The sequence below is a fragment of the Phascolarctos cinereus genome, unplaced genomic scaffold (genome assembly GCF_003287225.1).
Source record: "Phascolarctos cinereus isolate Bilbo 61053 unplaced genomic scaffold, phaCin_HiC Scaffold_3;HRSCAF=262, whole genome shotgun sequence".
NCBI lineage: Eukaryota > Metazoa > Chordata > Mammalia > Diprotodontia > Phascolarctidae > Phascolarctos > Phascolarctos cinereus.
The window spans coordinates 119,312,627-119,337,956 of NW_027555736.1; the positions used below are offsets into that span (position 1 = coordinate 119,312,627).

General features: G+C 42.1%; 1 protein-coding gene across 1 annotated transcript; it reads left to right on the forward strand.

Annotated features, from left to right (window-relative positions):
• RHCG (Rh family C glycoprotein) lies at positions 1-25,105 on the forward strand. Its single transcript, XM_020964944.2, has 11 exons — positions 1-637; positions 10,445-10,631; positions 13,033-13,183; positions 13,789-13,936; positions 14,392-14,558; positions 17,067-17,204; positions 17,392-17,528; positions 18,097-18,221; positions 20,257-20,330; positions 23,079-23,180; positions 24,510-25,105. Exons 1-10 carry the CDS (start codon positions 451-453, stop codon positions 23,145-23,147), a joined length of 1,383 nt encoding a protein of 460 aa, XP_020820603.1. The 5' UTR covers positions 1-450; the 3' UTR covers positions 23,148-23,180; positions 24,510-25,105.
• The last annotated feature ends 225 nt before the right edge of the window (positions 25,106-25,330 follow it).

Here is a 25,330-nt window from a genome sequence, read left to right on the forward strand (position 1 = left end):
AGTTCTTTAGTTGGGACCTCTTGACCTTTCTCTTCCTCTTTTCACTATAAGGTGGGGGACCAGAGGCCAAATGTAGAAGACTTCTCCCTTCTAAAGACAGATGGAATTTTTGAAGCCCCCCAATCCTGTGTTAGCAGCACATAAGGTCAGATCTTGAGAGCTCCTGGTGTTACCTCTGTCTCACTAAGAATAGCCCAAGAACTGGTACCCAGTAGCCCCATCTCTCTGGGCAGGAGGCAGAACATGCCAGCTCATAACCTTGCTTAGTGGCTCTGCAATGCGATCCCTGCCCTCCATGGCCACACCCCCTGTCCCTGAGTTATAAGATCTCCTTTTCCCTCAAAGCCACCAGAGCACCAAGGCTTCCCCTGTCTTGATATTAAGCTCCTCATCCTCTCCTGGGTGCCTATGGCTGGGCTGCCAGGACAGTAGCTAGGGAAGTCACCCAAGATGGCATGGAATACTAACCTTCGGTGGCGACTGCCACTCACCTGTTTCATCTTAGAGGTAGTCATGGTGGTCCTTTTTGGGGTGTTTGTGCGCTATGATCCTGAAGCTGATGCACACTGGATCGAAGAGAAGAGGCACGGTAACATTTCCAGCGACATAGAGAATGACTTCTACTACCGGTATCCAAGTAAGTAAAAACACAGGATTTGCCTTCTAGGCAACTGACAGACACCCTTCTCTGGTTTCAGTTTCTATTGAAATCTCTGGCTGGACTTGGAAAACCTCCCTTCCTGAGTCTGGGACAGCCCCTCCACCTACACATTTAGTTTAGGCAACACCCTTTAAAAGCCTTCAGCACAAGGCAAATATTCTGGGCTCAGAAGGTACAAATGCCCAACTCCGTCCCCCTCAATCCCATAAGCCACGTTCCACATACATTCAAGATTTAAACTGGGTGGGACCTCACTGGGATCTTAGTTCCAGGGTCTAGTTTCATTGTGAAGGAGGGATAGTGGAAAATGGTTGGCTAAAATAAGAGCAGAGGCAGAAGAGATGGGGAAGACAGGTCTAGGTTAGTACCTTTTTCTTCAAAGGAAAAAAGGTTAAGGAGGGAACAATGCTGAACTAATTTTTAACCTCTCACTGCCCTTTAAGAATGTTCTTTCTTTGACAGCAAACATTGCCTTATGTCTGATAGAACCAAGTTACTTACTTACCTACTATACTTGGAAAAATTCCTGGGGAATGGAAGAATTTGCATAGTCTGAAACTTCAGGACATAACAGTATTTAAAATACTGGGGGCGGGAAGGGAAGCGGCAAATTTGGGATTCAAAGGACCCAGATTTGATTCTGGCTCTGCTACTTTGGGTCACCCATGCTAAATTACTTCATATCTCTGGGTCAAAACGATCCACTTGGACTAGGTGATCTCTAATTTGACCAGGTCAGGATTAGGGTCCATGGACAAGGGTTCTATGGATAGATTTCAGGGGATCCATGAATTTGAATAGAAAAAATGACAGCTTTGACCATCATTGGTTTCCTTTGCAATGCTATGTATTTAACAACATTACTCTGAGAAGGGGTCCATAGGTTTTGCTAGACTGACACCAAAAAGGTTAAGAATTCCTGAACTAGCTGATCTCTTGGTCTTTTCCAACTCAAAATCTATGATCTGATGAGCTAAAAAATAAAATAAAATTAAAAAATCCAGCTTTATATTCTGTCCTGGACCAACCAGAATATAGCAAGGGCATCTTCTTGACCTGGTCTCCCCCATATCCCTCTTTTATCCCCACAAATATCCTTATTTATTAGAAAGGATGGTGGCTACCCAGGGAATAGCTATTGGATTTGACATTAGGATATGTTAAAAGACCCTACCCCACTCTTGGATTTTTGGTTTGTATATCTGCAAAGTTTATGAGGGTGGTCTTAGTAGGGCACCACTGTGATGCTTGGGAAATACTGGGAGAACACTGGCAAAAAAGCCAAGGGCTACCAGTATTTGATTTGTGAGAATTCCATAGAAGTCCAGATCTTGGCAGTAGTGGGGCCCAGAGGAAATGGAGATCACATTCTCTCAGCCATCCCATTTGTTTTGGTAGGGCAAGATAAGGACCCAGAAGAAAACTTTTTTTTTTGGTCATATTCTTGGCTTAAGCTTGGTGGGTAAGAAAGCTTTTTCTGCCAATCCTGAGAATGAATGAGGAAAAAAGGAGATTAGGTTTTAGATACCAGGACACAGTGGGGACTTGGTGTGGGGGGAGGGAACTTTTATTTTGTAGCATAGGAATCTTGCATTTAGGATTAGAAGGTAAAGTCCACAGAGGGATATCCACACACCCATTACTTACCTAGGACACAAATAGTCCACAGGACATGTAGACATATATGTTACTATGTCTACATAGACTTTAAGCAAAAATGTGAAATAAGTTTCCTCTCTTTCTTTACCAAGTTCTTATCTTTCCTCTGATCCTCTCGCCTCAATCTGCCCTTACTTTCACTTCAACTGAGATAAAGTGAAAGGTCTTAACTCCACCTGTAGGTATTTGCATTTTAATGGAGAATCCTTGAAGAATGAATGCCAAAGGAATGACTCTCTAATGGTGGAGTTTCAGATACTTACTGGATAAGGACCAAAAATATCCCCTTTCTTTTCTAATACTATGCCAAACATGTATACAGTCTGACTCTAACAGAGTTAATGTATGACTTGACGTCTCTGTCTTAAATGCTTGAATCAGAGGAACCAGACAGCACCAGAGGTGCAGGATGGCTGTGGAACTGAAGGAAGGAATGCATTGATCTTTTTCTACTAAACTGGTTTCTTGATTTCAGCTTTCTATTCCTTCCAGTCAAGAGGGGTGTAACCATTTTAATAGGTTGAGAGGGGCAAATTTTTTTTTTTAAACTCATTCTCAATTCTTGGCAAGAGATTGCTAACACCTGTGCAGGAGCCTCATCTTCATCCATTCAGTTCCCTGCCTTCTCCCTACCCCCAACCCCCCATTAGTGGGGCTAGTTTTTCTCATTTGCTTTCCCTGGAGAGATCGGATTAAGCAAGATCAGGTCGCATAAGGAAGGGGTGGCAGAGAGGGTAGGCTTACCTACATTGTAGTCAGAGCAGCTCCTTGGGGAATACCTCTTGAGAATTCAACCTTAATCCCATAGTTAATTTGAGGGGATTTGCTAAAGAGCTCTATTACACCAACCAATGGTCCCTGGGGAAGGCTGGGTCAGCTGAGGGCAGTAGCCCAGAAAGGACTGATGTTGCTAACAAAGTAGAGTGCAGTAGAGGATGAAAACCAGGGTGGCTAGGGGTCTAGAGACATAAAAAGAAGAATTAAAAGAATAGGACCCTGGAGCAGAAGCAAAGGATCCTAGAGAAGAGACTTGGTGGAGGGGAAAAGGGATGGTGTAGTTTTGTTGTTGAGTCATAGACTCTTCATGACCCTATTTGGGGTTTTCTTGGCAGAGATCCTGAAGTGATTTGTCATTTCCTTTCCCAGCTCACTTTACAGAAGAGGAAACTGAGGCAAACAGGGTTAAGTGACTTGTCCAGGGTCACACAGCAAGTAAATGTTTGAGGCTGGATTTGAACTCAGGAAGATGAGTTTTCCTGATTCCCAGCCCAGTACTCTATCCATTGTACCAATGGCATGGTAGTTGTTCTTAAATATTTATAGACATATTGAGAGGTAGCATGGCACAAGAGAATGAGCACCAGATTTAGAGTCAGTCATAGAACTCTGGGTTTGCTATTAAATCAATATCTGCCTAACCTTGGCCAAATCATTTCCCATCTCTGGGTCTCAGTTTTCTCATCTGCAAAATGAAGCCCCTTCCAGCTCTAAATCTAAATACGTAATATTGGAGTTATTGGATTTATTCTGTGTTGCACTAGAAGCCAGGATTGGTACCAACGAGTGAAAGTTATAGGGAGGCAGATTCTGGCTTAATCGAGCACTCTTCTAACAGAAGTGACCAACAGTGGAAAGGGCTTCACTAAAAGCATGTAAGTAGAAGTGGGATGTCACCTTGTCAGGAACATTAGAGTGACTTCCTGAGCTAGAGGTTAGACAAGATGTCCTGTAGACAGGGCATTCCAAATCTGCAATTCAATGAGCCTGGGACCTGCTCTGAAGCAGAACCATAAACCAGAGCTGGAGTAAAACTGGGCTGCTCTCAAGAGGCCAGGTTTAAAGGGTGTCAAGGGTGCTTGGAGCTCTGGCAGAATCCAGCTTAGCACATAGCCAGAATAATGGGCTAAAACAGCAGGTGGGGATGAGTGTCTCCCTGTTCAATCCTGCGTCTCACCGCTCCACTCTAGATCCCTCTCTGCCCCTCTGCCTGGCTGCAGCCTCATGGCAGGGGCCCTGGTCCATGGCGACATTGTCTCACTCCTTCACCGATGATATGCTTAGTTAATCTTCTTGCCTGGAGCACAGTTTGTGGTGGTTGCATAAGCATAAAAATTCCTAGATATACCTCGGTTTTGAAGTTGGGGGCAGATATACTAAGAATAGGGTAGGGAAGAGGTGAGGAGATTCTGCTATTTAAATAAGAATATTGACATATTGACTGTCTTTAGGATTAACCTGAGGAAATTAGAGGGAGCTCTGATTATCCCCTGAGGACCACCAACCATTTGCCTGGTGCCATTCCAGCTCTGCTACTTACTAAACGATGTACTGGCTGTCAATTACTTGAGAAAGTCTACTCTCTTGGCCTCAGTTTCCTCATATACAAAATGGGGCTAATACTAGCACCCATATCACAGGTTTGTTGTTGAGGATCAAATGAAATCATGCGTGAAAAGAGCTGTAGAATTGGAAAGTCTTTAAGCTCCATAGCAAATGGTAGCTATGAGGAAATAATCTCTAATTTGCCTTCCAGTTCTAAACCCAGTAACCTGAATGTTTGCAGCATTTAGGAGAAAGCAATGGTGGCCTGTTAGCATGGTGGACTGCCTCAGGGTCTGGTATCTTCAGGTCCAGCTGACCTGCTTTGTGGGGTCTGCCCCATCACTGCCTTAACTACTTTTACTCACTGTCCCCCTCTTTCCCAGAATACCATCCCTCTTCTCTCCACCTATTTAAATTCTACCCATTCTTTGAGACCTAGCTCAAATTTCTCTTTTTTCCTTGAAGTCTTGCCTGATCACTCCAGGCCACATCTACTTCTTTCTCTAAATCCTTGAGGCTCTTACTATACATGCCACTGATCTTTGCACCCAATAATATATAACTTCATATTATTATCCAGTTGTTAACTATGCATCTTTGGCATTTCTTTAGTCGTAGCCCCTACTCTTAACCAAGCATGTGCCTACTGAAATGCTGAATAATGATCGTCATCATTATAATAACTGAAAATAAGTATTTATATACAAGGTATCTCAAAAGTCTTAGTGTAGTTTAAAGCTATTTTAATAGCTTTAATAATAAGCTTATTATTAAATGTAATAAGTAAGATGAAATATTATATTTATATTATATAAAAGTAAAATGTTAAATTATTAATGATAAAAATAAGCATTAATAACTTAAGCTACTTTTTAAAAAAGCTTAAAATGGCACTAAGACACCCTATATAATTTGGGACACCCTATATAATAATCTAAAATTTACAAAGTACATAACTCATGCAATTTGATCCTCATAAAAACTCTGTGAGGTAGGTTGTTGTTGTTGTGTTTGTCCTTTGTTCTTGAAGAGGATCAGGACATCAGGGAGATGGTGACATGACTTGCAATTGACTTTTATTTGAGTGAGGGAGCCCTGTGCAAAGTCACCAGGCTTCTCACTTTCTCCTCCACATCCATCTGGGTCCAGTGGCCCAATATTCATCAGGAAGGATGTGACTGCAGGTGGCCCAGGATGCAATGGGAGACTTTGACCCTTTTAAGCTAAGGTCTTTTCTGGTTCTCACTCTGAGTGGGGCAACACCCATTCAGTGAATAGGCCTCTTTAAGAAGTGAGTCAAGGGATGGCCCCTTTAATTAAAAAAAAAAATCAGACTAGGAGGAGGAAACCCTCAGGGTTGCTGGCCAAAAGAGAAACAGTTACTATTTACATTTATTCTGAGCTAGGAGGGCCCAAAAAATAACCATTAAGTGGTGCTTGGACAGGGACCTATTGTTGTCCAATCTGTGAACTCCAGAGTGAATTGGGTTTCAGGCTTGGTCTTTGAGAAAGAAATCTAGCCAGTAACTACAGCCTCTATTAGCCTCCCTTCCCCTCTCCCCCCTTTAAAAAAATCGGGAATTTAAAACTCAGAAAGGTTATGATTTTCCTTTGCTCACAAAGGTAGCAAATGTCAGAGATGGGATTTGAACTTAGGTCTTGGCTAACTCCAAAGTCCAGGGTTTTTTCTTCTCTATTGAACTACCTCAAAATTCAGGTTTGCAAATATTTTAACTGAAAGATACTATAAAGGACATATGAAGAAAGACACTATCTTCATCCAGAGAAAGAACTGATAAATAGAAATATGTATAGAATAATTTTACACACACACATATATACACTGTTTGTGGCTAATGGTAGCCATCTCTCAGGTGGGGTTGTGGGAGCAAAGGAAAAAAAAAAGAAATTTACGTGATAACTTTATTATATATTTAAAAAGAATAGCTAGTTGTACAAAATAGATTTTGCAGCCTCATATGTAACCACCTTTTTATTCTACTATGTTATGGAAATGCTTGTTTTATTCCATACATTTAAAAATAAATAAACATACTATAGAGGGAAGCTTTTGAATTGTCTACAAATTTCAGTTACTCTTTAGGGGTTGGAGAACCTGTAGCCTCGAGGCCACATGTGGCCTTCTAGGTCCTTATTTTTACAGAACAAACCCTTTTATTTAAGGGGATTTGTTCTATGAAATTTGGATTCAGTCAAAGGCAAGCACTTGAGGACCTAGACTAGGGCCATGTATGGCCTCGAGGCAGCAGGTTCCCCCCATCCCCATCTTGGGTCCAGATCTATATAACAAATTGATTGTACCATCCACACTGCATTGGATAATAGAATTTAAAGGTGATCCAACTCCCTCATTTTAGAGTTAGAAAAACTGCTGCCCAGAGTTCAGTAGCTTGCCTGAGGTCAGACAAGCAATAGGTAAAAGATCCATGATTTGAGCCCAGGTCCTCAGACTCAAATCCAGCGTTTTCCCCTCCAAACCACATTGCCTCTAAGTAAATAACAGACATTAAATAAAAGCTTTTTAAATTGAATTGAAAGGAAAGGGCCATAGGGAGAGAAGCCAAGGCCAGGGCTGGAAACTTGCCTGTGGCAAACTTCCTGGCCTCTACTCCTCTGTCTCTAAGAGTGCCAGGTCAGAATGACTCACACAGGTAGGGATGGCTTGATGAAACTTAATCTGGAAGGACCAGATTTTTACAATAAAAAAGCCATGGGGGCAGGCAGTAGTTTTTTGTTTGGTGGTTTTAGAAAACTGGCCATTGGCCAAAAGCCAGAGAATTCCCCACCTCTGGCTGGTATAAAAACAATTATAATCCTCATCTATAAGAATAAATAATTAGTGCCTACTCTGTTCTTAAAGTGAGTGATATAGAGATGTCTAAGACACAGTCCATGCTCTCAGGAAACTTATGATCTAGTTGGGGAGACAAGGGGTATATAAAAATATGAGTAACAATACAGGGAAATAGTAGTACATATTAGAGGCAGGATTTGAACCCAGGTCTATTGTGAGTTTCAAGTCCAACTTAATATCACAATGCCCAGATAATAGTTGAGTATTTAGTTTGAGGTAAAGGAGTCAATGTAGAACCATTGAACTGATTCTTCTTTTTCATCCTAAGAGAAAGCAGGAAGGCTTAGTCTTTGAGTAGTTTAGTAACAGCCTTTTTTTTTTTTTAAAGGCAGTTGGGGTTAAGTGACTTGCCCAGGGTCACACAGCTAGACGTGAAAAGTATTTGGTCTGAGGCCAGATTTGTACTCAGATCCTCCTGGCTTCAGGGCTGGTGCTCTATCCACTGTGCCCTTAGCTGCCCCAGGAACATCCTTCTTAGAACACCTGCCCCATGAATATGGAAACTTTCATATATTATGGCTAATGGAGGGAATTAACAGAAGTAGAAGAGACAAATAGAGGTTGGCAAGAATATACAGAGCTGTACACACAATGGTATGGTTACTGATCTAGAGCCATACATTCTAGAGAATGAAGTCAAGCGGGCCTAAGGAAGCATTGCTAACTATAAGGCCAGTGGGGCTAGCTGAGCTATTTAAAATCTTAAAAGGTGATGCTGTTAAAGTGGTGTACTCAATATGCCAACAAATTAGGAAAACTCAATAGTGGCCACTGTATTGGAAAAGATCAGTTCATGTCCCAACCTTAAAGAAGGGCAAAGACAAAGAATGCTCAAATTATTGAATAATTGTGCTAATTTCATACACCAGCAAGATTATACTTAAAATTCTGCAAGCTAGGCTTCAGCAATATGTGAACTGAGAATTACCAGAAGTGTAGGCTGGTTTTCAAAGAGGCAGAGGAACTAGAGACCAAATTGCCAACATTCACTGGATTATGGAGAAAGCAAGGAAGTTTCAGAAAAACATCTACTCCTGCTTCATTGACTACACTAAAGCCTTTGACTATGTGGATCATAACAAAATGTGGCAAGTCTCAAAGAGATGGGAGTACCAGTTCATCTCACTTATCTCTTGAGGAACCTGTATGCTGGTCAAGAAGCAACAATTAGGGGCAGCTAGGTGGCACAGCGGATAGAGCACCGGCCCTGGAGTCAGGAGGACCGGAGTTCAAATCTGGTTTCAGATCAGACACTTCACACTTACTAGCTGTGTGACCCTGGGCAAGTCACTTAACCCCAATTGCCTTGCCAAAACAAAACAAAACAAAACAAAAAAACAGAAGAAGAAACAATTAGAACTGAATATGGAACAACTGTTGGTTCAAGATTGGGAAAGGAGAACAGTAAGTCTGTATATTGTCACTTTGTTTATTTAACTTAAATGCAGAGTATGTCACATGAAATGCCAGGCTAGATGAATCAAAAACCAGAATTAAAGTTGGTGGGAGAAATATCAACAATCTCAGATATGCAAATTATACCACTCTGATGGCAGAAAGTGAAGAAGAATTAAGAAGCCTCTTGATGAGGGAGAGTGTAAAAGCTGGCTTGAAGCTTAACATAAAAAAAAAATTAAGATCAAGGCAACTGGTCCCATTACTTTCTGGCAAATAGAAGGAGAAGAAATGGAAGCAGTGTCAGATTTTATATTCTTGGGCTCAAAGATCACTGCAGATAGTGACTGCAGCCATGAAATTAAAAGATGCTTGTTCCTTGGATGGAAAGCTATGGTAAATCTGGACAGCATCCTAAAAAGCAGAGACATCACCTTGCTGACAAAGTTCTATGTATTCAAAGCTATGGTTTTTCTTTCTTTCTTTCTTTCAAGGCAATTGGAGTTAAATGACTTGCCCAGGATCATACAGCTAGTAAGTGTCAAAGCTATGGTTTTTCCACTATATATGTGGCTTTCTCTTGGGAAGAAAACAAACAAATATCCAAGACTCTGTGACAGCTCTCACTCCTTCAACTTGATGTAACCACAGGGTCTCCTCTCATCTTGCTCTAGAACTTGTGTTCCCAATACCTCCCATCTCCAACCCCTGTTCTGTAGAAAGAATAAGGCAGGATTCAAGACTGGGTTCATTGTTACTGAAGGACCTATTCTTGATTTCTTCTTAAATTTTAAAATTTTATTTCATTAAATATTTCCCAATTACATGTACATTTTTTAAACATTCATTTTTAAAAATTCTGAGTTCCAAATTCTCTCCCTCCCTCAGCACCTCCCTCCTCCTTGAGAAGGCAAGTGATTTGATACTGATTATACATGTGAAGTCATGCAAAACTTATTTCCATATTAGTCACATTGTAAAAGAAAACACAGCCAAAAAAGAAAAAATGAAGTTTTTAAAAAAAGTATACTTCAATCTTCATTCGGAGCGTCAGTCCTCTTTCTAGGGGTAGATAGCATTTTTCATCATGGGTCCTTCGGAATTATCTTGGATTATTGTCTTGATCAGAGAAGCCAAGTCTTTCACATTGGTCATCCTTAAGTATTGTTGTGACTGTGTACAGTTTTCTCTTAGTTCTGCTCATTTCACTTTACATGAGTCTTCCGAGGTGTTTCTGAGAGCATCCTGCCCATCATTTCCTATGGTACAATTAACTCTTGATTTCTAAACCTATGATTCCCCCACCTCTACTTCCAGATCCATATTTTGCTTCTTGGGTCTATGTAGCCTGCTCTAGGGAAACACATTGCTCTAAGCCTGGATTCCAGTGGCAGACAAGATGATGAACCATGAGCACAGACCTCTTGTCAAAGGCAGTTCAGGAGTCCTAAGGGCTAGGGTCATAGAGAGACCAAAAACACGAAATAGCTATGTTGCCTTTATAATAAGAGTTCCTGCTTTTCCTTCTTCAGGCTTCCAGGACGTCCATGTTATGATCTTTGTGGGTTTTGGCTTCCTCATGACCTTCCTGCAGCGCTATGGTTTTGGTTCTGTTGGTTTCAATTTCCTCTTGGCGGCTTTTGGAATCCAGTGGGCGTTGCTGATGCAAGGCTGGTTCCACTCCTTCCATGATGGCTACATCCTCATCGGTGTGGAGAAGTAAGGGGGACTGGGTGATTGGGGTGGAAGGCATGGGTTCTGAAGGAGCTTTGGGGTGGTGAACCAACCCGCTCAAACATTCTCCCATCATATTTTACAATCCCAAAATCTGAAACCAAAGTAAAAGAATTGAGAAAGATCCTAGCAATCACCATGTACTATTCCCTCATCTTATAATTCCATTAATCCTTTATTCTTCATGCATTTATTAAGGACCTACTATGTTCTAGGCATTGTGCTATTTCTTGAGGCTGCCCACGAAAAAGTGAACTGGTATTTTCCCTCAAGGAGGGCATTCTACTAGAGGAAGAAACAACATGAACTAGAGGAAGAAACAACATGAATTCAAATAAATCCAAGTAAAACATATCTAAAATAAACAAAACATAATTCTGTGGGATCACGGGCACTGACAGCTGGAGGAATCAGGAAAAGGTTTGAGCAAGAGTTGACACTTAAACTGAACCTCAGAGGAAGCTTAGCACTATTTGTGACACGTAGTAGCTGCTTCATAAATGTTTATTGAATTGAATGAAGAGTTATAGATGATGAGAAATTGCATTCTAAGCATGGAGAGGGTAAGTGGGCAGCTTGAACAAAAGCACTGAGGGAAGGTGGGAGGAATGGAATGACATATACAAGTAACAATAAGCAACTGAGGTCCAGAGATGTAAATGCAAGATGACTTGCTCAAAATCTCATATTGTGACAGTGTCTAGCACAACTGCCCTATACATCTGTCTCACACATACTGACTCTTGGACTCCACAGATATACATATACTCTTCCCTGCACTGTCACCTAGGACATTTGATTCAATTCAACTTACATTTATTTAAGCAATTACTATGTGAACATGATTGCACTAGGCACTGGGGATTGTTTGGGGGGGCGGAGAGGAAACATCAGTGGGATCTAGATGCTGCAGGAAGGTCTGGGGAAAGTTGGAGAGGGATACTTATCCCACATTTTTTCTGTGTTTGGGTGTTGGGTCCATAACTAGCCTCTTTGTAGTACTGAGTATTGCTATAACAACATAAGAAATGCCACACTGAAACAAACAAATATCTATCCAGCTTGGCATTTTGTTTAGTAGTGGCACCTGGGGATGTGTGGTGCTAAAGCATAGTTGCCCGTAACAACCTCAAAAGTCTAGTAGTGGAAAAAGCAGTGGTCTAGGAATCGGGGAATTTATAATTTAACCTCTCATTGATCCTCAATTTCTTCATATATCAAAAGGGAATAAGTAATGTCTTCCCTGTCTACTAGACAATACTGTTGTGATGATCAAATGAGATCATAGCAGATGCTGGGCCTAGAGTGAGGAAGACCTGAATTTGAATCCTACCTCAGAAATTTAATAACTATATGACCCTGGACAAGTCACTTAACCAACTTTTGGCCTTGCCACTGCACTCTAAAGGATGATTGGGACTTTCCATTTGACTTGCAGCCAAAATCTTCTCTCCTAGCTTCCTAGTAAAAGTATTACTTTCTTTGGTCCTGAAACCATCTGACAAACTTCAAGGCATGTGACCTAGTCTTCCATCCTGGGGTTTGATGAATAAATGTAAGTTCTTAGTCTTTAGTGATATCTACTCTTTGCCTTTGTCTTGAGGTTCCATTTAATGAGTACTTCCTGTGTTCATGGCCCCGTATGGAATATCAGGCTGAATCAGGCTGAGACCCTGTGCTTAAAGAGCTTAGAGTCCAAGTCAAAGAGTTGAGACATGTATACCGATAGCTGTGATAAAGGCAGGATGCAGTAAGTCCCATAAGAAGTGAAACCAATTGTGATGGGAACTCAAAAGAGGGAGGGATCACAGCTGATTAGGGAAGTCAAGAAAGGACGAGGCCTCATTACAGCAGGCCCTTGAAGTGAAGGGAGTAATAAAGGAAATGGTGGGAAGACATTTTCATTATAGAGAAGGGTATAAGGAAAGGCATGGTGGATCATAGGCTTAGAGCAGGAAAGGACATTGGAGGCCATCTAAGTCCAGACCCCTCATTTATAGATGAGGAGACTGAGGCTAAGGATGACTTACTTGCTCATGGTCACATAGCTAGTAAGTGTCAGAGCCAGGCTTTGAACCCAAGTCTTCCTGACTGTAGGCCTAGCACATGAGAACTTGAAGACAATAGCTAGCCCATTTTGGCTGGAATGTAGGGCAAGTGTAGAAGAAGGGTGGGCAATAAGGTTGGACAAGGTAGATTGTCAGACAGATCACAGAAGGTCTTGAATGTCCAGTTAAGCAATTTGGACTCTAGAAAAAACTGAGAGCACAGTCCCTGTCTTGAAAGAATTTCTAGGGTGCCCAGACTCTTCTTCACCTCGGGGATCCCATGCTATCTGAGGGGCCCAAGGTAACTCACAAATTCCTCTGAAACTGTCTCCTTACAGCCTCATCAATGCTGATTTCTGTGTAGGCTCTGTCTGTGTGGCCTTTGGAGCCGTCCTTGGCAAGGTCAGCCCGATACAGCTGCTCATCATGACCCTGTTCCAAGTGACCCTCTTTTCAGTGAATGAGTATATCCTCCTCAACCTTCTCCAGGTGAGGTCACCGTGGCCTCGATGTGATTTTAATTTAGATGAACCATAGTAGACCAGCATGATCCTGGCAGAAGCAGGAATCTAGTTAGTCCTTGGGCCTTCAGTCTAAGAGACTCATTTCCCCTCCCTTGTCTGGTTCTGGCGACCTTTGGTATGAGCTCAACTTTAGCATAACTCAGAGATTGTTTGTGAGTGGACAAAATGACCGGCAAGGCTACAGGGAAGAATGGGGAGAATAGAGAGTCTAAAAAGAGAGGAACCTTGATGGTCTCAAGCCTATATTCCATATCAGTTCAGGCCTGGGGAACCTGCAGCCTTGGGGCCGCATGTGGCCTTCTAGGTCCTTTGGTATGGCCTTTTGATCAAGTCCAAGTTTTATAGAACAAATCCTTTTATTAAGGGGATTTGTTCTGAGAAGTTTGGATTCAGTCAAAGGGCCACACTTGAGGCCTAGAGGGCCGCATGTGGCCTTGAGGCCGCAGGTTCCCCACTCCTGAAGCCTTTTGAGAATTGATTGACATTGACATCCTTCCTAAGGCCACAACCTCTGTCCTTGGGGGAGTGACCCAGACAAGCAAGGATTAACTCTCCATTTTCATGCCCAAGGTAAAGGATGCCGGTGGCTCTATGACCATCCACACGTTTGGGGCCTACTTTGGACTTACAGTGACTTGGATCCTCTACCGACCCAACCTGGCACAGAGCAAGGAGAGGCAGAGCTCTGTGTACTACTCAGACCTCTTTGCCATGATTGGTGAGAAATTGAGCCCAGAAATTGGCAGGGACCAGGGGTGGGCTGTATTTGACCTTTGAAATCTCTGTTTACCTGGCAACCTGGTGGGATCTTCATCAGCCAGCACCCTACGCTCTTGACCTCCAGTCTGAAACTCAGGAACTGTCTCTCCCAGCAGTGAACCTTCAGGTTGTGGGATCCCAGAGATATCCATGGTGGTGAAGTAAAGAGAGAGGGATTCTGGGATTATTCATTCTCTCCCTGAATCTCAAAGCTCTGTCCCTTAGCCTGTTTACCTATGGAGCCTCATCCCACATTTTCTCCAATGTGTCCCATTGGCAGACACTGTAGTAGGCAGAAGTTCAGTATCAGGACTGGTGAAGGTGGCTTGTTATCCTGTGTATTATTTTCTCTATTTTATTACAATTATTCTTTGTAGTATAAACTGTTTTAGTGCCTAACTTCCTTTGTACCAGGCACCTTGTTCTTGTGGATGTACTGGCCTAGCTTTAACTCAGCTGTTTCCAACCATGGAGATGCCCAGCACCGGGCAGCCATCAATACCTACTGCTCCCTGGCTGCCTGTGTGCTCACCAGTGTGGCCCTCTCCAGCGCCCTACAACGGAAGGGCAAGCTTGACATGGTGAGTAAGAGGTAAGATGTGGGGAGGGTTCTGGTGTTTAGGAAACACAGCTAGATGCCCCTTTAATATTTGGAGGGTTGGGATGATGTAAACCCAAAGTTGGACCAGTTGCAACTCAAGAAAGTTCTCCCTAAGATGCAACAAGTATTTTCAGTCTGAATGAAAGCTTTTATCAATGCACTTGTCTTATTCCTACCATCTACTAATTTCATGAGGATAGGAACAATTTCTTATTCGCCTTTTTATATCCACCCAAAAGCTCTAGTATAGGGCTTTACACATAGTAGGCACTCAGTAAATGGTGGATTTTAAAATTTTTAAAATCAAAATCAAAATTAGGTAACTATCTTAGATTGTGTGAGCTTATGAGTAGAAACCAGATGGACAATCAGAGGGTTAACATCTACTGATGTACAGTAGGAGCTCAAACTCCTAATTCTAAGTAATATTGAGAGAGGGGAAAAAAATGAGAGATACTAAGGCTAGCTCTAAACACAATTGTGAAATGTGTCTTTGGAGCCTTGTAATGTTCCATACTGCCCTCTGGGCTACCCATTACTTTCTTCTTTCCTATGTTGTATCTCATCTTCACGCTAGACTCTCTGGATCCCTATGCTGCTCAAGATTCTCTGCTAATGTACTAAAGAAGACTCTTAAGGCCCTTCTACCCCTAGATAGCAAATGTGTATTTGGACGGTTTAACGTGAGCCCTATGGAGACAACATTCTACTCTGCTTTTCATATATTATGTTTCATGGATTCCAACTGTTCTGTGCCATGTGAATAAGGGTTTCACCAATAAATTTTGATAGCATTAATTTTTTTCCTTCTTAAATATTTGACATAATTGTATACAAATTATGTAAAAATGCATAATATAAAACAAAATAATATTAAGTGTGATGTTATCAGATAGGCTGAATTTTCTCTATTTTGCTCCAAAATTTCCCTGACCTAACTTATTTTAGGGCTATTTCCCAACAGAGTTGGAAATCCATCTTACCCAATCCATTAGAGTCCATTTAATCCAATCCATTCTTAAATAAGAATCCTATCTATGACATACCTAAGAAGTGGCCATCAGCCTCTGCTTAAAGATCTCTCATGAGGGAGAATGTCAAACAACCCAATTCTACTTCTGGATAGCTCTGTGGTTGTTTTTTCCTCATGCCAAGCCTAAATTTGCTTCTAAAGCTTTGGCCCTACTGCTTCTAGTTCTATCCTCTGGGTCCAAGCAGAACAAGTCTACTCTTTCAACTAATAGTTCTCCAAGTATTTCAAGACAGCTACCCTTTTTCCTTCTGTCTTCTCTTGGACTCTAAACTGTGTATGCACAGTTCCTTTGATTGATGCTTTCTGAAACCTGTCACCCTCCTCTGAACCCTGTCCAGCTAAACTGAAAGACACAATGATGTAGTGGAAAGAGAATTGAACTGTAAGACATGAGATACAGGTCCTTTCTAAAATATAGCACCCAGAACTGAGTGTATTACTTTTAGATGATACTCCTAGATCAACCAACACCAAAATATTCCACGGTCAGGGCTATACTGAAGCCAGCTCTTACCAGTTGTTAATTTTCAGTGTAGCTGTACCATGAAAATTGGCAAATGCTAGCTTGATTTGGGCCTGGAGTCAGGAAGACTCCTCTTCCTGAGTTCAAATCTGGCCTCAGACACTTACTAGCTGTGTGACCCTCAGGCAAATCAATCAACCATGTTTGTCTCAGTTTCCTCATTTATAAAATGAGCTGGAGAAGGAAATGGCAAACTATTCCAGTATCTTTGCCAAGAAAACCCCAAATGGAGTCACGAAGAATGGGACATGATTGAAATGATTTAACAATAACAACAAAGCTTGATTTATTGTTTTGTTGACTGCCTAGACTTTAGAAAGTGATGGAGAAAAATGTTAATAATGTAAAGTAAACCTAAAAGTGTGTTGTGTGCATCATTTTCCTGCCTGAGAGCCGGTCAATAAACATTTACCAGCACCCCCTTGTCCATGGCCAAATTAGTTTGAGAAAGATTGGCTAACTGCATTAGTGATGCCAATGGTAACATTTCAGTTCAAAGGGGAGATGAGGACAGAACTCAGGCTGGGTTGGGAATTATGCAACTTTGGGGCTGGTAGGGCTCTCCAGTTTCCTTTATATCATACTATACCAGTGGGTACACACCTATGTATACATTCATTCTTGCTAACTTTCATGAAAATAAAACCATATTGAAACAATCCAGTACTCTAGAATTTACCATACTACACAGATATACTGATGTGCACACATATAAAGGGTTGACATGCATTTAGAGTAGATAGACAATTTGGAGTGGTTGTATATGCACACGCAACATAAAAGAATGTGAACACAAGTCTGTAGTCAACTGCACTGCTTTGTATTTATGGGATTAACCAATATCTTTGGCTTTCTTGACTGAATGTATATTCTGGCCCTTAAGGCTGAGATTTCCTGTCTGTAGCAATGATTATGTTCCCCTTCCCCAACAGGTTCACATCCAGAATGCAACACTTGCTGGTGGCGTGGCTGTGGGGACAGCAGCTGAGATGATGCTCATGCCCTATGGCTGTCTTATTGTTGGCTTCATCTGTGGCATTGTATCCACTGTGGGCTTTGTCTACTTGACAGTAAGGGCTGCCTAATGGTGGTGGAGAGGAAGGAGAGAGATAAAGGAAGAAAAATAAGGGATGAAGCGGGGAATCATGATGAAGGAATCATTTCTAGATGGGGACAGGATGATTCTGGACTCCCCAGTTCTGGGCTTTGGTGGCCTCTCCATTGCTAGACACACAGCCAGCGCTTTTCTCTCCCTAGCCATTCCTGGAGTCTCGGCTGCGTATACAAGACACCTGTGGCATCAACAATCTGCATGGCCTGCCAGGCATCATTGGGGGCATTGTAGGTGCTGTCACTGCCAATGAAGCTAGTATAGCTGTCTATGGACAAGAAGGGTGAGGTGGGGATGGGATATGGGGGATAGGGATGATCTGGGTCCTCCTTGACTTTTGTTTCTACATTAACTCATTCCTGGCCAACCCCAACCCCCTATAGGCCCACTCCCCCAATGTTTCTTAGGGACCTCCCATCTTTTTCTTTCTAGATATTCCCCTATTGTTTCGATTTAATTCTTCAAACATTTATTAAACTACTATGGGCAAGGCACTATTGGGTGGACATCCAGAGGCAAAAACGATTCTATTAGATTTCTCCCCCTTCCATCCTACAGTTCGAGTTTCTGGGAATCCTGACATAGGACTTTAGAATGTTAGAACTAGAAGGAACTTAGAATCACTTAGCTCAATTACCCTCTCATTTTAAGTTGAAGAAACTGAATTCCAAGCATTGAGAATCTATGATCTTGGTGGCCATTTAAACTAAGGGGCATTAGCCACAAAGGAAGCAGGTTACCATCAACACCAAACATTTATTGAGTCCCTATTCTGCTTAGGACAGGGAGGTTCAATGCCACTCATGTCTTAGCTTACTTGGGTGGTGGGGTGTCTCTCTTTTCTCCTCTAGGCTCAAGAAAGCCTTTGACTTTGAAGGTTCTAAAAGTAGATGGAGCCCTCAAAAGCAGGGCCAATACCAGGCAGCAGGCATCTTTGTGTCTCTGGCCATGGCCTTTGTGGGAGGTGCCATAGTAGGTGAGTTATTGGGGGTGTATAAGGGAAGGGAAGGCTTTGGTACCTATGGGGACATATGGAGTGGATGTAAATTGCATTTGGGATGAAATGGGAGCTATAGGATATTGATTCAGAGAAGATTTACATTTGGACTGTGGGTTACTATAGAAACCAATCTTTATTTCCCTGTTAGAGTGGCAGCAATATGTAGTGGATAGGGTATTGGACTTGGAATCAGGAAGAACTGGGTTAGAATCCTGCTTCAGATACTAGCTATAAAACCCGGGGCAAATGACTTAACTCTACGAACCTGAGCTTCCTTCTCTGTAAAATGGGGAGTATTTATTAAGAACCTACTATATGCGGGGCACTGAGGGTAGTAACACCTGTGGTACCTGCTTCACAGGTTTTGTTGGAGACTCAAGTTAAAAGAATGTATGCAAAAGAACTTCACAAACCCTAAAGTGTTATGTAAATGTCAATTGTTCTTTCCTCTTTGGGGATCTGGGCCTCGCTTTTCCATTCTGTAGCTTGCTGTTGTCACCATGTGGCTAATTTTGGTATTACAATGGCACCAGCTCCCACTTCGGTCTCTGGAGGATGAGAAATGAATTCCTATAGGCTAGTTGACAGAATGTGAATCCTGGAAGGTATATATTCACTCCTCTAATCCAGTTTTCTTATTTTAAAGAGGAGGAAAACAGTCCCAGGGACTTGTTCAACTTATTAGTGATAAAGACAACTCTGAAACCCAAGTCTACTGACTCCCAAGTCTAGTGAACTTTCCTACTAGAGATGAAGAAACTCATCTTACCATCTGCCCAAGAGCCAGACAGGATAGACCAAGATGGAAGGTGCCTCTTAAGGAAGTAAACCCACTCTTATCCTCTGCTTCAGTTTCCAAGCACATATTGTCTCCAGGGCACTGTGCTTGAAGCTAGGGGACATACAAAGATTAAATGAATCAAGTTCTTTGCTTTCGTGGAGATTCAAATCTAGGAAGGGGGAAAGGACAAGCATACAAAATGTTGTGAGGCCCTGTGGATAGAGAGCAGGCCTCAGAGCAAGGAAGAGGTGGGTTCAAATTCTGCTTCTTACATGCTGGCTGCTGCGTGACTTCATGAGCCACTCCTCAGTGCTCTAGGCAACTCTCTCAAACTATAAATTACAGAAGGTGCTGACCTACCCTTGTAGAGGAAATTTCCTCTTCTGGGAATTCCCTGTGCTAATTGAAATCGTGGTCCAGTCCTGTCCTCATCCCCAAATTAATCACTACAATGTCAAATGACACATGGGAATTACCTAAGAAGGAAATTGCTATGCAAGTTTGTTTGTTTGGGTTCAGAGGGTGGGAATTATTGCTGATATTGAAGGATCAGGGAAGGCTTCATGGAGGAAGTAGCATTTCAGTTGAGTAGGATTTTTCTGTTTTTGTTGTTGCTGAGTCATTTCAGTCATGTTTGACTCTTTGTGATCCCATTTGGGATTTTTTTGGCTGTGATACTAGGGTGGTTAAGTGAATTGCCCAGGGTCACACAGCTATAAGTATCTGAGGCCACATTTGAACTCAGGTCCTCCTGACTCCAGGCCCAGCACTCTAATCCACTGCACCACCTAGATGTAGATGTCTATTGAGTAGAAGAGGTAGGATTAAAACAGGTGAAAGATGAGAAGTAAGAAGATAGAGATGGGCTCCCAAACATAGGGGATGAACAAGAACATGGCGGTAGGATTCCATGGAAATGTACAAATTCACCAGAGCATAGTGAACATAGTGGGACTGGACTGAAGCTCATGTTGAAGGAAATAGTGTGAGGTCAAGCTGGAAAGAGTGGGGAGAGGTGGGGTGCACATTGTGGAAAGTCTTGAATATGTGGCTATTCCCATGCTCCTCATTTATCTATACATGCAGAGACTAGCTTAAATTGGCTTCTCAGCAGAACAGGCTGGGTGAGAGCCCTGGAATAAGGGCATTCTCAGAAAGGGAGTGGGACGAGAGAGGAAAGACTTGTTTATTCTCTCCACTTGACCCTATTTTGGGCGGTTTTATTTTAAGGCTTTATTTTGAAACTTCCATTTTGGGGACAACCTGCAGATGAAAACTGCTTTGAGGATGACGTCTATTGGGAGGTAAGTGTCAAAGGATGAGCAGTCCTTTTCCAATCCAGCTGTATTGGTGTTTTCATTTTATAAAACCAGGAAATAATTGACTGTGGTCAGGATGATGGACAGAAACTTGGTTACCTGGTGATGTTCTCCTTAGCTGCTGGGGATTGTGGAAGCAAAAATGCTCTTTTACTCTCAGAATCTTAGGGGCAAGAGGAAAGTATATTTCTGGGTCTCTTAATACATCCAGGGTAACACAAAATGGGTGCTAATTAAAATGACTCTCAAGAGATATCTGGTGTGGTTCCAGATATTCAGGGCAGAATTATAAGTAAAATATGGAATAAAACCTCAGTATTTCAGACTTCATTAATCTAGAATTTGAAATTAGGTAATTTCAAATTAATCAGGGATAATCAGTTAAGAGTTTTTCTTACTCATCTATTTTCAAAAAGGTTTTCCTAAGTAAATTAATTTCACTGGATTCAAAAAACTCTGAGTTTCTCCCAGGCATAAAACTTTAATATGTGTCCACTTTAATATCTATCTACTCAGAAAGATCGCAACCTCTCTATAACCTAGTATAACTATAATTGTAACTATACATGTACAACCATCTTCTGTCATCCCTGAATGACCAGGGAAACCCTGGGGGAAGGGGACCTACCTGCTAGCTGTGGGTAGGGGAAGGCTTACACAGCATTAATCAAGTTCCAGTGTTCTAGACTTGATTGTGAACTCAGATGGACTAATATATCTGTATATTAACTATGTTACTGTAAATTATATGTATATATTACTATTTTAGCTAAATCCTCATCTATACACTTACTCTATGGTATACAGTAACCAAGTTCCTGTGTTTTAGACCTTGACTGTGAAGTCAGCTGGGCTATTATATCTGTTTATTAACCATATTACTATATATTATATATGTTACCATATTAGCTAAATATTCATCTATATACCTACTCCATGGTGTACAGTAACCAAGTTCCTATGTTCTAGACCTTGATTGTGAACTCGGGTGGGCCAATGTATCCGTATGTTAACTATATCACTATAAATTATATGTATATTACTACTATATTAGCTACATACCCACCTATATATCTACTGTATGGTATTCAGTAGTCAATCAACAAGTCATAAGTCATTAAGGCTTGAACAGTAATAGGCAAGGTAAAAGGCTAGGAGTTCAGGTGGTCCGGACAAAAGTCAAGGGCTTTTCAGACTCAAGAGATTGAGAGTCCAGGAGATCAAGATGAAGACCCTGAAATAGGTCAGAAATTGATGAAGAATCAGTAAGCCAGGGAGCCACTTGAGTGACTCATGGTACCATTGATCAGACTAAAGGTTGTAAAACTGACATGTAAGCAAGAGGTGTCTGAGTTAGGGGCCCAAACTCTTTGATTGGACAGGGATTGGAGTTAGGATATGTTGGGGACCTTAGTCTACAAGTTTGAGCAGTAGAGTAGCTACAGCTGGCTGAGGAATTAGGAAATTGATAGAGGCTATGGCAAGGGAGAGAAAGACCTGAGAATACATCAAATTACAAGTCATTCTTTCCAAGTCATGAAATAAAATCCCCTAAAAGACTCTTATCTCATTTCTCCATACCCAATGTGTATATGTGTGTGTGTGTATAGATGTATATATGTATATATATATACTACTCAGAATCCCTGCTATTTTCTCCCAATTAGTCCAAATTAGTATGGTTTGATTCTGAGCATGAGATGGATACCATTACCTTTGTCAAAAAGTTCCTCTCTGGAAGTATAGTACAGCAGAAAGACTGCTGAATTTGGGATAAGAACCCCTGGGATTAAATCCAAGCTCTGCCATTTACTCCCTAGATGATCTTGGTTGGGGGAGTCACTTAATTTCTCTGGACCTTAGGTTCATCATCTGTTAAGTGAGGGAGTGGGACTAAATGACCTCTCAGGTCCTTCCCAGCTCTAAATCTGTGATCATATGAATATGTTACACTATTCTGTTCTTTCTCTTACTAACCAAAAATGTGAACTGTTATCTGTGGAGGCTTTCAGTAAAAAAGAACATCCACATTATCTTTAATTCTGCCTTGAATAACTGCAATCTGGCTCTTGGGAGTCATCTTAACTAGCACCTGCACTTCAACACCTCCAGGAAAGGTGGGATATTCAATCTTCAACACGGACACCTATGTAACTATTAGTCTCTCTAGTTGTGCCGGCTGCTTAAAAATTCAGAGCTGAACCTATTTTAGATTACAGCTAAAATGAGAAGGGGATGTATTAGTCTCATGAGTCCTTTTATGTAACCAGCTCTAATATGTTACCTCTTCTTACCCTCAGAAACTCAGTCTAATTTTGTTCTGTTTTGACCTTCATAATTTATTTTAAAGATCGCATTACACCTATCTTTGCTCTGTAAGTCTTTCAATGGCCTCTGGCCAAAAGCAATAAGACATAAAAATCTTGATCTAACAAAAGTTCTGAAAGTGAAGTTTGTCCCCATAGACCACTAGGCTGAAGGATGCTTTGATCCTGAGCATGAGATGGATTTATCTGGTGGGAAGATGTCAATTCAGAGATGTGTAATATGCTAAGTGACCACAAGGTGGCACCTGTGACATACCATATGCCCTAGTGTGGAGGGTTTCCGCCCCCCCCATCAGTCTGACTGACTCTTATCAGGTGCACCCCTTCATTGCAATCACCATAGAGCAATAGGAAAGGATTAGGAGAGAGTATGTTGAGGTGGCCTAATGACCTTCTCTTTATGCAGGTGCCTGAAGCTGAGAAGAACAACAGCTACCATCATGAGGATACTACCCTCAAGCCTGTGGCATCATAACACAGACACCAACTACCCATGGAAGAGGAGCAGGTGGGAGTGTGCCTCGGAGTGGAATTTCTCTGGTTTGGGGAAGCCCCATGAAAGCAGGTGCATTTTAGGACAAAGGCAAAGTACAGCCTGGACCCTCCAAAAGAGCAGACATAAACCTGCAAATGGTCCGCAGAACTGATCATATTAGCAGAACATGATCAGCCAGGGCTGGGCTCCATCACCCAATCTCTCTAGTCCAAGGTCCATAACCTCAGAACCAGCCTAGAACTGAGCTGGCCTCTTGAAGTAGGGACATGGGATGAACAGCCATTTCTCTTGTTAAACTCTACCTGCCACTGTCCCTTGGAATTTGGGATCCTTTGGGTGGCAAATCAAAGAAGAAAGAGGAAGAATATGGGTATTCTGTTGGGGTAGAAGGAGTGTAGCCTTTTACCACTCTATCTGGGTGGTAGTCAATCTGTCCACAAGCACTTACTGTCTTAAGCACTCACTATGGGCCAGGCACATGCAAAGAAAGGCAAAACTGTTCCCTGACCTTAAACTTACATTCTAATGGCAGAGACAACATGTCAATAACTATGTATGTACAAGATGTCTATCAATCTATCTGTATGTTTTATGTGTGTATGTGTGTGTGTGTGTGTGTGTGTGTGTGTGTGTGTGTGTAGTGTAAATGAAAGGCAATCTCCAAGGGCAGGCACTTGGAGTGGGAAGACTCTGAAAGGCTTCCTACAAAAGATGGGATTTGTGCTGAGTCTTAAAGAAAGCAGGGTTGTGCTGGTATTTAATTCTCTTGTGATGTGTAGTGTGATATATTTAGCAATGAGCTTCACACATATTGGGCATATGGTAAACATGTAGGGGAGAGCACTGGATTTTGAAGACTTGGGCCCAAGGTTCTGTTCTGGCCTTTATCACTTTCTAGTTATGCCATGCTAAGCAGGCCACTTCACTTTCCTTCATTTATAAAATGGAGGGTACTAATACCTACCCTGCCTACCTCACAAGATTGTTGTGAGGAACACATGAGCTAAGAGAGGGACATGTAAATGTAAGGAATTGTTATTGAATCCTGCCAAGGCTCTGGGGCTGAGAAATTTATCTGTAGGCCTGGAAGGTGGCTAGGCCTTCAGCAGAGGCCAGGGTTGTGCTCAATAGATAAAAGGCTTGGGGAATCCAGCAAGATTAGGTATGCAGGGGATCAGAGGGTAAAGGGAAAGGTGAGCAGCAGCCTCCTTAACCCCCTTTATAGAGGAAGAGTAAAGTCAGCAGGGTCCAAGAGTTAGGGTCCCTAGCTTTCATAGCCCTCTGGGCTCCAGTAGGGCAGTAGACATGTGACAAAGTATTTTTGGCTTCTTTCAACTTCAGGCCTCCTTTGGACCATCTCAGCCTCGGTGACCTCAGGAATGAGAGTATGTTTTTCCTAAGAGCCAGACTTGATGCAACGACCTGCTCCTCACTTCCACCCTCTGGATTCTCTACCCATCCACTTCTCCTACCTCCAAGCACAGGATTTTGTACTCTTCAAAGAACCTCCAAGGCAGAGATTGACATGCTGCCTGGAAGAGGTCTGAGTACAGGGGAAGAAGAACAGATAAAGGTGGGGGGAGTAGCCTGAGATTGGGTTCTAGAGGGATGAGAACCAGGGAGTCTATGTTTAGGTTATAGGACCCATGGGAGTGGGCAGCCAGGGCCTGGGTCTTCCTTTTGTAAGGGAGGGGAGGAGCATGGGCAAGTTTCATTTGGACCAGGGGTCTTTCTGGGCTGATAATCTGGATCTTGAGAGATGACGGGTTCTGCAGAAGAGAGAAGCAGACAGTAAAGCCACTATGCCTGCCAGCTCATGCCTCATACTCCACTTCCCTAGTCCCCCTGCTCCCTGCCTACCCTACTTCTTCATCTTGTATTGCTGTTGATGCCAGCCTGAAAGAATAAAATGGCCGTGACATCTACTGCAAAAAGTGTGAAGGCTTCTATGGGAGTAGATTTAAAGGGTTTCATAATGGAACCAGGGGTAGGATCCAAGCATCTTGCCTTCTAGTTCTGGGATTAAAATAGAGACACCAAGGAAACAAATTCAGCCTGGAAAAGAAATTCAGTAAGGTGAATTTAGAATGTAACCCCAGAATCCTCCCTCTTTCTGCCTCTAGTCTGAATGCCTTTAAGGATCTGGGATGCTACAACCCAGC

Excerpts from the sequence above, each read along its gene's own strand:
- RHCG (XM_020964944.2), top strand. The coding sequence starts at position 451 with ATGGCATGGAATACTAACCTTCGGTGGCGACTGCCACTCACCTGTTTC. Across the intron at positions 638-10,444 it reads CTTCTACTACCGGTATCCAA|GCTTCCAGGACGTCCATGTT; the intron begins GTAAGTAAAAAC and ends TTCCTTCTTCAG. Across the intron at positions 17,529-18,096 it reads GCTGTCTATGGACAAGAAGG|GCTCAAGAAAGCCTTTGACT; the intron begins GTGAGGTGGGGA and ends TTTCTCCTCTAG.